This window comes from Saccostrea echinata, unplaced genomic scaffold (assembly GCF_033153115.1).
Source record: "Saccostrea echinata isolate AGI-Se365-2 ecotype Australia unplaced genomic scaffold, CSIRO_AGI_Sech_v1 ptg000003l, whole genome shotgun sequence".
NCBI lineage: Eukaryota > Metazoa > Mollusca > Bivalvia > Ostreida > Ostreidae > Saccostrea > Saccostrea echinata.
Window position 1 is genome coordinate 6,293,349 of NW_026889752.1, and position 16,045 is coordinate 6,309,393.

The 16,045-nt window shown below is 30.9% G+C and overlaps 2 protein-coding genes across 2 annotated transcripts; both read right to left on the reverse strand.

The window, feature by feature from the left end:
• Positions 1 to 4,099: 4,099 nt before the first annotated feature.
• On the reverse strand, positions 4,100 to 5,313 carry LOC133178764 (excitatory amino acid transporter 1-like). The gene is made up of 3 exons (XM_061313470.1): positions 5,168 to 5,313; positions 4,844 to 4,978; positions 4,100 to 4,576 (listed from the first exon to the last, which is right to left on the reverse strand). Exons 1-3 carry the CDS (start codon positions 5,311 to 5,313, stop codon positions 4,402 to 4,404), a joined length of 456 nt encoding a protein of 151 aa, XP_061169454.1. The 3' UTR covers positions 4,100 to 4,401.
• A 358-nt stretch (positions 5,314 to 5,671) lies between these two features.
• LOC133178765 (excitatory amino acid transporter-like) lies at positions 5,672 to 15,122 on the reverse strand. Its single transcript, XM_061313471.1, has 7 exons — positions 14,924 to 15,122; positions 14,417 to 14,491; positions 13,972 to 14,094; positions 11,899 to 11,977; positions 10,705 to 10,889; positions 10,408 to 10,534; positions 5,672 to 5,909 (listed from the first exon to the last, which is right to left on the reverse strand). Exons 1-7 carry the CDS (start codon positions 15,108 to 15,110, stop codon positions 5,672 to 5,674), a joined length of 1,014 nt encoding a protein of 337 aa, XP_061169455.1. The 5' UTR covers positions 15,111 to 15,122.
• Between the last annotated feature and the right edge of the window lie 923 nt (positions 15,123 to 16,045).

Genomic DNA, 16,045 nt, shown 5'->3' on the forward strand with positions numbered 1-16,045 from the left:
GTTTTGTTGAAAACCAAGGGAGTTATGGACATTCAAAGTTTCAACCAATCAGATTGCAGCACACCTGCATGTGCGTGTTTTCAAGAAATTTCCTATATAATATGTTGTAGCACCTTATAATATATACTTATATTCTAAATTTCAAAGTATTTTGTCAAAAAACAAGGAAATTATTGAGATTTTTGTATCAGCCAATCAGAGAAGAGCGCACGTGCATGCGCGTGAGTTCACGCTAATTTGACCATGTTATCTTGTCTAGACTACTAATATATCTTTATATTTTGAGTTTCAAAGCAATTCATCAAGAAATATAAAAGTTACGGCTTCATGAAGTATATCAGTCATTTCACTCATTGCACGCGCGCGCACGTGCATGCATGTGCGCGCAAAATGACCTTCGTTCCGAACACCTACACAACATGCCTATTAACCCTAAAAAGGTTTCTTGTCAATCGGATGAGTGGTTCTATGAGAACACTCCCGGACAAAAAAGTACCGGAGAAGAAAGTAGAAAAAAAGAATAATAATAATAATAATAACTAGATACTTATTGCCTCGGCAATAACAGGTCTTCCGTTTTCTTGACTTTTTTGAAAAAAAAAAAAAAACACAATCATCTCAATAAGATTACTCTAAATAATTCACAAAAGTTATCTCAAGGCTTCCAAAGATATGTAAATACAGATAAAAACAAACGGAATTACTTTTCTGTTTTCTTTATGTACTTTGTCATGAACGAAAGTGTCCAAACGAATAAAATGTTCATTCTACACCTAAATTATTCACAACTGATTATCCCTAAAAGTTTCCATGAAAAAACTACTCATGTTTGAGACAACTTCTGTTTTATTGGTTGGCACTTCCGATGAAAATAATTTGCATGGTCATGGTCTATCTAACATCTGCATTAGCCAAACATTTCTATAAAAAGAAAAGTAAAAAGAAAAAAAAACTCTAAAAATTCATTTTTCATCGCTTCCTGTCACGACAGGAAGTGACGACAACGTACGATTTTTACATGATGTAGTTAAACTGGTGACTGACTATCAGTTCTGAAAGTTTTAGGCTTCAGTCATGTAGTCATGTACTGTTTTTCAGCAATTAGGTGAACAAAATCCCAATTTGAGGACAGAAAAACACACGACCGGAAGTGCATTTTCCTAGGATGGTTGACTTTAAACTAGACAATTTAGTCTCAATAACATATGTAAAAATCATTCAAAAACTTTATCAATAAGTGATATTTTTTGGAAAGTTAAAAATCCCAATTACATAGTTTCTCTCTTATAACCAGTAGTTGTCGTTTTTTGTTTCCAGTGAGACCAACATATATAGAAACTGTGAAAGAGATTCAATTATATGATGTAAGTTTTATTTCAAGGGAGAAAAGTTTAAATTTTTGATTTCTTTGATCACTTCCTGTAACGACGGGAAGTGACGGCTGACGCTATTTACCCAAAAGGTTTTGCCTACTCATTAATATCTATTACTCATATAAGTTTGGTGTCTTAATCTCTTACCGTTTCTCAGATCTCACTTTGACAAGTTCTGAATTTGCGGACAGTAGAACACGCGACCGGAAGTGAATTTTACTAAGATCTTTGACGTTAACCTAGACATTTCCAGTCTAAATAACATATCTAAAAATCATTTCAAATGCTTCATCTATAAACGATATTTATGGGAAAGTAAAATACTCAAATTATGTAGTTTTTCGCTTATAACCGGAAATTGACGTTTCTGTTTCCGGTGGGACCAACATATTTCAAAACTGCAAAACAGATGCAATAAAGTGATGCAAGAGTTAATTAAAAAAAGAAAAGTTGAAATTTTCGATTTCTTTGATCACTTCCTGTGAGGACCGGAAGTGACGGCTGACGGATTTAAACATGTTCCACAAACGTACTTGTCATGATCTATAATCCCTGAAAGTTTGAGGTCTTAATCTTTTACCGTTTCTGAGAAAACGTCCGGACATGATCTCTTTTAAAAAACGGAAATCGGACATATCTGACAACCGGAAGTGAATTTTGCAAAATCCTTCAAAATGTTTTTAGTTTATTTTGTTTGTCATAATCCCTGAAAGTTTCAAGGTAATCCATTGAGCCATCTCTGAGAAATCGCTTGGACAAAAAATGGGAAAAAAATAATAATAATAATAATAATAATAAACAGTACAATCACTATAAGGTCTTCCGACTGAAACGGAAGACCTTAATAAGAAACAGAGTAAAAACAATATGTTCCCAAACTTCGTTTGGGGAACATAATAAGAAATTCCTTGGTCAGGCAAAGAAGCATGTATCCCGGAAAATAACGATATAATCCAAGAACAGAAACACATCCACAGAAAAACATTAAAATCCAAAATAATGTTAACATATTCCATTTTGAATGTGAAGAATTTTCTCCCTGAAGTCTCCTATTTTGCACAATTTCAGGTGAATTTTCGTCCACAAATGAATCCTCCAATCTTCGCCTGACATTAGAAATTCCCGAATTTGAAAATAGTCCCGGTGGTGTCCTTTGTTTCGGAGTTCTGTCACAATTTGTCATTTCCATGTCAATTAAGGAATATGAAGTTTCATCCATTTTTCATTCCAGAAATTTTCACAAAACACATCACAAAAATTCCATTTCAACGTTTTCTCTATTTAACATGTGCCTTAATCCTGCATTTACAACTTGGACATCTGTAATATTGACTTATGATTTTTCCATTGTCCGCACATATTTTATGATGGTTTTCCTTCTTCAAAAACATAACAAAACAATTTGGACACTCTTTCCGATTATCAACACGAATAAATCCAACGAAAATCAAATTTCCGGAATCACTATAATCCAACACATTTGCAAATTTAGGTCCGTTAAGATCCATTTTAGTTCACAATAAAGTCCACAAATTATCAACAAATTATCCCACCGCTGCCACCATTTGTAGCGTTTCCGAGTAAATCCTTTTCACATTCATATTTTGGTAGCTCTCAATCATAATTCCTCTTTGTAATAAAACACAAAATAACGGTAAAATGTTTATTAAATCCAAATGAAAATAAAATATAATCCAAATCAATGTCACAAAGTATAAATCCAAAAGAATTGAATGAAAGGCACTTAAAATAATTATTCCAATGTAACTCAAGTTAAATTCCCATTAATAAACTACTCTTTCAAATTACTCCCTCCTCATTATAAAATGAGCCTGCTTATATAGTTTATGACTCCTCTTACTCCTCCTAATGTCTCCCCTAAAGTAAACTAAGGTCAAGCTATAAAATCTAAACACTATAAATCACTACCATTGTATAAAACCTCCTCCTAACCTAATTAACAGCTCCCCATGAGCTGTTCGCAGTCTGGGTCAAGACATTGATAAACAATCTAGTCTAAGAATAAAAGTAAAATAATAAAAACATACTAATCTATTGAATAAGAAAAGTAAATATAAAAAAATAATAAAGATAAAAAAATAATTATGCTACATTAATTTCCTTCTTTATCATTCCCAGAAAAAAAAATCCTTTTGTTCATTAGGAAAAAGACAGTTTTCTACATTTAATACAGTGTATACATTTCTTACAAAATAATAGCAAATGTTAAGTTGGGTACAACAGTTCCTGATTCATATTTTCAGTTAATGGAATACGTCATTGATTTAGGAAGGGATATCAGTTATATGTATAAACAGATAATGCCAAGTCAATACATGCTTAAAATTAACATTGATTGTAAAGAGCAATATACAAGTACATTTTACAGTTTCCAGCACTCCTGAATTTGAAGAATATTCATATTTTCTGTTGTACAAACGAACATGTGACCCATAATTAAAAAAAATCTGGAATTTTTTTTTCCAAGTTTAATTCCTTTTTTAACCTTTTGGTTATGAAGAAATAGACGTGTAATACAGTATATAGGAAAATAAATCATAAGGGTAGCATATGTACAAATGTAAAGTAATTAAAATACAATACGTAACCCCCCCCCCCCCAAAAAAAAAAAAAGAAAAAAAAAAACGAAAAAAAAGAAAGGAAATGTACAATAACATATTTTCAAGAACACTACAAAGCAATAAAACTTGGCATTATTATTTGAATTTAAAACTGCTTTGTTAGTTATAAAAAATCTTTTTAAACAATACATATTCCTAAAAAAAAATTAGTATACGTTTTCAGTAAAATAATATGTTTCATATCTCATAATTCACTCATTGACATTTGAAGAAAGAAAACCTGTTTTTCTTTTGTTACTATTGTAATATGTGTTTCTTTTCAGCTGCACATTCAAAGTAAGCATCTATTGATAAATATATGAATGTATTAAAAGGTTAAACAAAGATCTTATTAAAGTCAGTACTGGATATAAGTGCTATTTGTTTGAAGAAGGTATAGTAAGAAATTAAACATTGCAGATAGTATCCTCTTTATCTGACTGTACAATCATTTCCATCTCTGGTTCTGGATAGATTTTGACATCTTCCTCCTCTGATGGATATTTTCGTCGACAGAAATGATCTGTGATAGCAGCGCAGACAAAATGACTCTCAACATTTGCTCCTGTTCTGAGGCGGTCGCTTTGGAAACAAAAATAGTCTTGAAGCAATATTGCTAGCTACATGTACATAAACTTCATCATGATACCTCTATCAAAATGCAAGTTGCAACTATATTATTACTACTAATAATTAAAATTACCGTTGCATTTATTCAAATTGCTACTTATTCGACCGATAACTTTCTGGCCAAAAGAAGTGTTTGGTTAATATAAAACACGTTATGAAGTCAGGCTAAAAAATACTGTTGAAATATAATGATTGTGTCCTTATATTACAGTTACTCACAGAAACCATTCAACAGCAAACAACATAGGAACCTCGTGGACTGGAATATTAATGGCGGAGAGTACCATAACTACAACCACAATACTAGCACTCGGCATTGCTGGTAAGGAAAGTGTTGAAAAAGCCGTCAAAATTCTACAATGATATTTTATCAAATGAGAAAAAGGAACAATTAACAGTGTGAATATATCGTTCCTTAAACAGCAAAATAAAATCATCCGAGCCACATTTAATTTTTCAATACACTCATTGTTCTAACCTATGTAGCAAGATGGAGCTAAGAATGCATATTAATTAGGTCACCAGTTATCATGAAACACGTACCCTATGATTATGACATTACCAAATGTCAGAGTATACCCCGAAAACTTTGCAATAAACATAGAAGCAGCAGAAATAAAGAGAGCACTCCCATCTCCATTTGATGTACAACAGAGAGGTATGACGAAACGCGTAATCCGTTTGTCCATTTTATTAACACTTTCACATGCATGCAATAAATCAGGCATGGTTAGAGCTCTGAAAAATAAATATTTTAAATTTTAATCAGACGTTTGTTGTCTGAATTTCATATTATAAAAACATTTATTACCTAAAATTTAAAGATGGCCATTTTCCCCCAAATTTTAACACGAAAAAAAGTGACATCTTTGTTCATTCCAATGAATGAATTATTTTCAAAAATTATTTAAGCATACTTTATAAACCAAACTATCCTGGAATACATTACTTAATACATTAAAATCAAAATATATGGAAAACAAATTGAATATTGAATATGTCAAAGAGCATGATAGAAACACGCCAAATTTGTATTTAAATGAATACTTACGATGACCCAAAAGAGAATCCTATCAGCCAAGCTCGCTTTATACTAAGGATATGTTTGTAGGGATTTTTTCGTGTGAAAGCAAAATATAAGAGTGGAAGAAGAATGGCTTGGTTAAAAACGATACCCAAGGTTACTGTCAAAACAAAGTATCCCAGGCTAACAAACGTCTCCGTAACGTCACGGGTACCTGCTATGGAGGCAGCTGTAAGACTGGCCACGCCTACTGGGGTCAGCCTTCAAATAAACAAAAAACTTTCATTACTTTGAGAAACCATTAAACATTTTATAAACATAGTTTACTTTAATCTATATATGTATCCAGATGGAGATCAAAAAGTTCTTAAAATTTGAATTTTGATTATCAATACTTCTTTGGATTTTTTTTAAAAGTGGAAACTTTGCAAACACATATAAACCCTCTCTCGATGAGTTAATTTAGGTGCATCAAAACAAACATTTGTAAGAAATATTGTGAAAGCTTAAAGTTGCATAATGAGTCAAAACCATGTGTTATTTCTAAGAAAATGGTATCACAAAGCAAAGATTTCTGTGAAATATGAATATAGCGAAGTTTTGACAACTCAACTGCATTGTAAAGCAAGAAAAAAAAAATGCAAAATATAAGTGCCGGAAAAACAAATGTTGTATCTATCGCTTTGCTTTTTATCGCAAATATCAACAATGTCAAGGTCACGCGTCCTTTATTTTTAGCGTGAAACTTGTAAACAACATTTAATTGGGGCAAGCAGAAGTAATGAATAAGTTATGATCATCTTTTTTGAAGATTGTATCAAAATTCTCAGTCGTCCGACATTTATATGTATGGAATTGAAACCATGGTAAATTCCTCAACTTTTCAACGCATGCGTACAACAAAGAGGAAAAAGTGTAGCAATATTTTTGTGATGGGTAATACAAAGATAATTTTTACTTTTATTTTTTTCCATTAAATTAGATTTTTTAGGTTCTGAAACCTGTAATTTTCTGAAACCTAATATCTTCAAGAACTGAACAAAATTTGCATGTGTCATGCAAAAATTCTACTGTCGTCAATTTTCCTGTTTGTCCGTCACAGTGTCAGTTTAAGGTATATGTATGTCACTCGTGAAATTAGTTGTATAAAGATTTTTTGGAGAAGTATTTTTTTTTACATAAGTACTTGTGTAGTATGACTCAAAATCGCAAAGAAAATGGGTGGTCAGTGTACATCTTACTGAGCTACGGTACGATTAAGTTGACCTTTTTTGACTTAAATTGTGACTCTTTGGTTTATCACTTTAATAATCATCATTTTTTTTTTTACCAGATGTAATTATGGCAATAAATATCATCTTATTTTACGTGAAATAGTTTGAATGAAAAACAAATCATGCAAATTGATGCGCATAAATTATTGTGTGACCTTTTTGCACTAAAAAGTATCATATTGGGATATAAACAATCTAAATAGCAATATAATAGAAATATAATACTTTCTTGTATCAAACTTTTTATGACTTAAGTGTTGCTCGGTTGTAGGGGTGAAACGATACACCTCCTTCACGGTTCGATACGTATTGTATAATTTTGTCTCGGTACGGTTATTCTCGATACAATACATTTTGATAGAAGGAACAAATTCAACCTTGTTTTATGCTTTTTTTTTACTAAATCTAGTCACTTAATTTATGAATTTTTATTTGCAAATTGACCAGAAGAAATTGATTAGATTTTTTTGACTGTCAAGAATTATTTTACAAACTATCAGTTATCAAAAATTTACGTTTTCTATACTTATTTATACTGAGTAACGTGTTTTACCTTATGCCAAACCCGACTGAATAACGATCCCGACTGAAAAATGAACCGAACCGAAAATTAGAGATTTTGCACCGTGTATCAAACCGAGAAAAAATACCACGGTGAATCGATACCGCGGTGAACCGTTTCACTTCTACTCGGTTGGAAGTATCGTGTTGTTTAAAATAATTAAAGAAAAGTTGGGGTCAGTGATGTAAAGTTTGAGATAAAGATCAAAGTGCGCAATTTTCAGGCAAAAAACGGTGTAAATTTTATCTTGACTTCTTTAATATATCTTCATTTCTTGGCAAGGTCTGTTGAATGAATGCGTAAAATTTGTTCTAGAAATAAAATCTCAGACCTGTATTTAATATTCCTAGCATATCTTAACGGAAAATATTCTCTAAGTAAAAATATTCGGGACTTAAGTTCCAAAATATTAAATTTAACAACTGATTTTGTAGATTTGAAAAAAAAAAAATCTAAATATCCTTTCACAGCAAGAAATAGTCCCTCATAAATCTTTCTTTTTGTGAATTAGTGATCAGTTTTTTAATTGAATGTTGAATAATTTGCATTGTTTGATTAAAATCTGTTATAAAAATCGAATTGTATTAAATAGTTTTGAAATTGAAGGTTCTGTCCTGAACTTTTCTAATAAGCTGACGAGTGACAAACCTTTAGGTACATGTATGTTACTCGTGACATGAGTTACATCAAGGATGTTTTGAGAAGTATATTTCATGTAATTACTAATAGCATGCCTCAAAATTGCAAAGAAAAATGGGGGTCAGTGTTTATCTGATTGAACAACGGTACAATAAGATTGACGTTTTTGCATTTAAATTATAACTTTTAGGTTAATTACTTTACATGTAACTTCTATCATATTTTATCAAATATTTTATGGCAGTAACTATAATTTTATTTTATGTAAAATAGTTTGAATATTTATTATTGAAAAGCAAATCCTGCAAAATAATGCGTGTAAAGTATTTTGTTACTTTTTTGAACTAAATAAATATCAAATTTGGGGTATTAAAAGTTTAGTTAATCAATAAAATATTTCTTTGTATCAAGCTTTTAATGACTATAGTGCTGATCATAAATGATATAATAAATCGTGTTATTTAAAATATTGAAAGAAAAAGTCAGCGATATAAATTGGGATTTTCAGGCGAAAAACAATATAAATTTTATCTTTATTTCCTACGTATATCTTCATTAATGGCAAAGTCTGTTGAGTGAATGTGAAAAATTTGTTTTAAAAATATCAACTTGAACATATATTTAATATTCATAGCATTTAAATTTAAAAAAAAAAAATATCCGAGTAAAAATGTGTACGGCGAAAGTTTTAAGATATTAAATAAAAAAGTAGAAATTTGAAGAAATATCCTTCCCCCACAAGGAATAGTCCCCAATAAATCTTGTTTCTTAACAATTTTTTGAGCAGCTTTTAAATTGAATATTGTATTTGTTGCATTGTTTACATCAAATATGTCATAAAAATTGAATTGGAATAAATAATTTAGAAGTTAGAAGTTCTGACAATTTTTTCTCAAAAGCTGACGAGTGACATACCTTAAGGAAGGCAAAACAGAATATCGACATCGATTTCTCTACTTGATTTTGTAGTGAAATTCCTTTGATCGAGTTAATAATTATATAATCAGGGTTAAATTTAGTCTTAGCGATCAGAAGTTATCTCCTATGTCCAGGCATTGTTTCAAACGTTTAGAAGAACAAGATCTGACTCAGCAGATCTTGATAAAGTATATAAGCGGGCTCATTCAAGTCTCGGTGTTCATTTATTGAGAAGCCGTAGAAGAAGGAGGACGTGTTACGGACAAGGTAAGGTATTTGTGTTAGCTCATTTGCGGTGTATCAAACTGCTGCATACGGACCATTTGAGCTACATGAATCCTTACAGGTTACTAAATCAGGGTAAATTACTATATTATAAACGGGTGTTTGAATCCCGGTGTTCGAAACTATAGGTCTGGGAGCTAGTGCTCAAACATAGTGTCAGACCAGGGGATTAGTACGTAGACTAGGAGATAACAAGTTAAGGAAAATTATAGCAAAATAGAGAATCAGTTTAAATCATAGTATTGTTGATTATTATTGATTGTGTTTGTTATTATATTGAATCCAATCAGCTGAATACGTCAAGTAACGTAAAGGAAAATTCTTTATCTATACTTCATCCGTGGTCGAACCCACAAAATACATTACAATTTCTTCCTCATATTGTACATTTTCCTTCAATTAACACGTGTTCTCGCTTTAACCATTTTAAAATCATTGGAACTATCTTGAGAACAAATAGATGAGAAATTAGAAATGACAATAAATCACTTTTATCATATCGGACCATCACGTTAGCTCAGTCGGTAGGGTGCTCCCCCCGTGATTGGAAGGTCGTGGCTTCAAACCAAGCCCGCGACTAACCTAAGGTGATGAAAAAATGTAGCACATTTTCCTTTGCTAAAAGCTTGGCACATTGAAGTGAAAGAGAAGGGTATTTTTAATGAGACCGAGGCCCCGTTTCACGACATGCGTTGGCCCAATAAAGAACCTTCACTGCTCTTTGGACCTCAGTGCCAAGCACAGGTCAAAATTCGAAGCCTTTCGCCGCTTTATGTTGACGTCTCTGTATGAGTGAAAAGTTCTCGAACGGGGACGTAAGACAACACACAATCAATCAATCATTTTTTTTTATATAGGTCGACTAAATTGTTATGAAATATTATCTTTCTCCTTAATTGATATTAAAGAATGTGTTTATTTTATGTAATAATTGTAACTTGTTGTTTTAGAACGAAATTCTATAAATAAATCGTTGATTAGCATGTTGCATGTCACGTCAAACACCTTTCGGGTAAATATCGTTGTTTATTAACTGGTGACATTGACATGCCAATAGCATAGGAAACACGAAGAAAATTACCAAATAAACCATCGAAGAATTTGCAGAACAATTTCAGCACTCATTGCGAAGAAGTCAATGAATACTCTGGCTTTTTCTTTCAATCTTCCAGCAGCAATGCCTATGAACATACAGGCCAATATCAGTCCTACAGAAAAAGTCAAAGATGAATGTTAAACGAGGAAGCTAAGAAAATTCTTATAAACCCTTTCTTTACAAGAATTTCGTTAAAACTATCCACGCTATCTTTATATTAATCATTTTTTCGGAAACAATAAAACATGTTTAGAGAGATTACATTTTACTCTATAATATTACCAAGTATATTTGGTCCACCTGATTTCCCAACAGTCTTGACCATTTCCAAATAATTTTGTTCTACATCTGCAGTGGTATTAGAAAAATTACCAAGATTCTGAAGTTCGTTCCAAACAATTTCAGACTTGAATTTTGTTTGTGTTTTGCGAAAAGTTGCCTCTACTAGGTTATCTGGTATGATATTTCTGTAAAATTGATTTGAAAATTAACAGTTGTGTAATACGTGCATCATACATGTAATTAGCTTACGTTCAAGAGAAAAACGTACATTTTAGGGATTTGATGTGGAGATTTGAAAATGGAGTGCATCTGACGAGAAATATTAGTTATAAATTTCTTTGAGAAAAGGGGTCTCTATACTGGATATAATTAAAACAGTGCTTGTATACAATCAAGTTTGAAATCAACGTACTTTTTCGATTTTTTTATGATCATTACTCTCCATTATGCGGGTGCTATTTGTCATGTTCGAGATAACTTGGATGCTGATTTAAATTATTTAACTGATATATTTAAATGTTATCTAAGAACTTGTATTTATGAGATGTATTTATACGAAAGTTATTAAAAATGTTGACTTTCTGAATAAAGGTCATATCATTACCTAATTTGGTAGCTATTTCTAGAACAAAAATGAAGCATGCATGAGTTTAAATAGCACAGGAATTTACAATATTGAAAGAAAATTGATTATCAGTGAAAATCTTCTCAAAGCGGTTGAGGAAATTAATGAAAATTGAACGCTTCATTGCAAAAGCAAAAACTCGCGGTTGAGGTGTATATACAAATAACGCTAACAAATTAAGATTTGATTACCGTATAATTGTCAGTAAACTAAGATTCAAGTTTAATATAAACTTCGTAATAAATTTGGAATTTACGAGAGACTGACTAGGAAATATTTTGGTGAATGTTTTCGAGAACGTTCAAGTCGTTTTGTTTTTGTTTTACGTTGTTAAGAGTGCTCCTTGGGGACAAAAAAAATGATTTTAGAATAAAGTAACATAAGTTTCATATCATAAATTAGAATGAAACTGTTTACATAAAGTTATTGATTTTAATTGCTAAAATGTGCCGATCTAAAATTTCTGAAAAATAAGACACAGAGGACCATTTTCTATGAATGGCTTTTAAAATGACCCTCGTACATGATCCTGTTTATATTTCATGATTGATTTTCCAGTCCAGCAATACCTTAAGAAATCTGCAAATATATCTTGTTGCTGAATTTTATTGACCATTACTTTCTCATCATGTGCAACATTTACTCGTCCTACAAATGAAAGCATTGTCTTCAAGTTTAAGAACTATATATGAAAAAATTCAACATTGGTCCCAATAAATCAATATTTTTAAATGTGATTCAGTATTAAATTGGATAGTTTTTTTATGTAGAAGTGATATTGGTGATATGTACAATACATCTGTCTCATTTATATGCAACCATTGGCTGTAATTGACGTCAGAAATGATACTTTGCTTTTGAAATTCAATAAAAATAACACAACATTTTGCTTTTTTCTTGATATTTCTTCATGTGGAATACACAGAACGCAGCTTTTGAACTAGCAAACTTTTTTTGTCTGTAATTAGTAATGGATAGATACTTTTTTTTGTAAAAAAAAAAAAAAAATTAAAGTAGTTCATTTCATCAAATTTTTTTCTGGAAGAAAATCTGATTGAAAATAAGCAATTTTATTCAAAATACGCTTAAATGGCAGGAAAAATGGAAATGCATGATGTCATATTTGTAAACCAATGACATTTTGAACAAATTGAAAATCATGAATAAACGTCACATGTATAGCTGTACAAAGTAAATCTATACAAAAAGTAAAATAAAGATACTCATTTCAAGGGGCGTTTGAGACACCTATCATAGATAGTTCTTTGAAAATCAAATACATGTATGTACATAACATATGCATATATTTCTACAAAGGCAACAGCATCCCCTATGACAGATATTTACAAATATTTAGATTCCCCCTTTTATCGTACTTATGGTTCCTTATACATATACATGTAACATCAGCGAAATCAAATGATTTACATTATAGAGACAACAAATGTTTGTTTTGTGATGGTCTAGATAATTTAAATCTGACAAGAATCTTAAAGTAAGTTTAATGACATGTTTATAACAGAATAATTGGCTTTAAAAGGAGTTATATAGGTGTATTTAAATCACTGGAAGTCAGACACATGTTTGAAAGGCTTTCGAGAATTTTGTGTTTTTCTAAGTTCATATAAAAACCCAAAATAAGTTTCCTCTAAAGATATTATTCTACTTTTTCATCAAATTATGGATATTGACTGACACAGTTGATGCGAAACGTGCTTGCACGAATTCATTGCAGAATTATACACGTCATTTGTGTCAAAGGAATGAGTGAGTAATGAAACATGACGTGAATTAAATGAATGGCATGAATGGCGCTAATGAACACAAAATAGACGTTGGATGAAAAGGAATAGGAAACATAAATGTAGAAACTTTATTTGGAAATTGCTTTAAAGTATATGCAGAGTGAGTAAAAAGACACTCGGTTTAGTTGATAATTTATTGAAGCTTTAGATTATTCTATAATTTTTGTTGCTATGTATGACTAAATGTTCTCTGCTCTTTATTTCATAGGAAAATACATGTTGTTAGATATATGACCACAAAGACCTCCTGAGTTTCATAATCTATATATAAAACCTTAGATTGCTAACTTTCATTTTAAATTCAATCATTTAAGATAATTTCCTGCAAAAAAAAAAAAAAAAAAAAAAAAAAGGAAATTGAACACATGAAAAGAAATGTAAATCAATGTAAAACGGTGGAATCATTAGCTTTCTTGTTGGTTCAATTTTTTGTGAAATTCTTGGTTACAAGTATGCAAGAATTAATATCCTTCACAAACTAATAAATTAGATTTACAGAGCCATCTCTAATTTTGTAGTAATGAGTGTATATACAGATACGAGATGTCATCCCCGGGCACGTGTAAAATTGAAGTAATCCACAAAGTTGGTTTCAAGAAAATCCACAGTAGTTTATGAAGCATTGTTAATGAAAACTACGCGATCCTATATAAGTAATTTGATATTGATTTCGCCCCACACTGAATATACAAGGTATATTAAATTTGATATCCTTTATTCCATAAAACTTGCAAATAAATGCCAAAACATTTTTAAGTTGGCATGAAATATCATACGTTTCTGAATTAAATGATGAATATATCGAACTATAATTGAAAACATATTTTTTGTTATTACCTGGATTAATGGTATAAATAAGTATGATGGCAATCACACAACCCAGCATGTTCGTAAGCAATATGTATGTGATGGATATCAGGCCTATTCTGCCGTTTGATTTCGGTTCTAAAGAAGCTGTGCCTAGAAGAAAAAGAAAACTGTTATTACAATGATTCTATAGGTACAAACACTCTAATCAACTGATAGAAGTTGTCTACATACCATTGCATTTACTGAACTCACAAAAAATTGTTACTCTGATCCATTTTAAAGAAATGTCCAATTTTCAAAATTATTAATTCATTATAACAGGTATATGTAATATCAAGCTATTTCGAGTTGAATAATATTTAGTAATTTTTTTATGTGTAAGACCGTATTAAAAAAATCCATGATTTATAAGAAGGTTTGGTTCAAGAAACCTAATTAATTGTTGAAGTACAGCTGAACATACATCACTTACTGTGTATGACACTGGTAACAACTAGAGGAACGATCATCATTTTCAGCGACCGCATGAAAAGATCTCCTGGCATACCTTTGAAATATACGGATTTATCTTAATCAGCTTTTCTTGCTTAATTCAACCAACAGTTACATGTAATTACATAATTCTACATTCTCGAAATACATAGGGATTGGATAAAACTTTCTGTAAATTTACCCCCCCCCCCCCTTGCACTATGCTTGGAATCTAATATAAATATTTCTTTTCACTCCTAATTCCCAGAAGTATATGAGAAAGAGTAAACTGCATTTGTAGGAATTTCTTAATTATTCTGTTCCGTTGATATATTTATTCAGAGGAAAGATTGTGGGTTTTTAACTTCTTCTCAAGAAATCAAGACAAAAAGAGTGATAAATTTCATTTTTTGTTGTTGTTGTAATTGCTTTTTGGTTTTGTTTGTTTTTTTTTTAAAAAAAAAAAAAAAAAAAAAAAAAAAAAAAAAAAAAAAAAAAAAAAACATACCGATCCAATGTAAAGCGTCTATAGAAGGTCCAGCTTCACGAATTCCAAAGCCGATAATAAATCCAAGAATGACTGCCAGAAAAGTCAATACAAATAGCAGTTGTCCACGTAAGATTCGTTGAATGTTTCGAATACAGGACTTGTTTTCGTTGTCTTCGACTTTCAATTGCTTTTTCATTATGTCCATATATTTAAAACATTAATGCTGCAAATATTTTTCAAATATTAGAATATGTAATTGGGGGAATACACTGTTATATTTCATATTTTAACAACATCCTTAGAAAATATACACTAGTGAGAAATATAACAATACTTTATAAGAATATCTAATCTTATAATGCAATGTGAATTCTTAATTAATATTACTTTTTTACAATATATATACGCAAGTCTCAATTTTGAATAGTTTTAGCTATACATGTCTTTTTCTTGATTGTTAAAATGTAAAGATTTTGACCAGATTTTAGTAATTTTGAATGAAATAAAATTTTGAATAAAAACAGTAATCCCCGTAATAACAAAGAAAGTATCTTTTAAAGAAAGTACTTTTTAAATGAACTTTGAAGATAATAAAAATAGTAATCATACTCAAAAATCCTATCAAAGAATTACAAATTGGGAGTAGCTAAAGCAAACGCGGACCTCTGCAAAGAGAGGTGGGATCAAGCATGAAGTAGTGAGCATCTAATGTTGACCAGCCACCCCCGGTGTGCTTTTCTTGTCATGATCGGTTGAACGGAAAAATTTGTAGACATTTCAGTGTGTAAATAATGGCATAAAAATTTGTGCGTAAAACATCAATCAACATTCAACGTAACGATAGATTGTATTTGCAAACAAGGTCATAGTAGCGACCAAAATGTTTGCAAATTTTTTACTTTAAACAGATTTATTAAAGTATTTGCATCATGATTTGTTAGTAGTCTGTCTGCAGAAACTGATTGTATGTGGAACATGTTCTAGCGTATCGAATCAACTTGGAGACGTACACCTAATACGCAGGTGATCATGGTATATTGTACATACATGTAAATAGAGGAAATTTGACGGTTGAAAGTTGAAGTAATCATGTGAATCCTGTAAGTTAGTTGTTGGTATGCACTTTTTCTTGTGAAACAT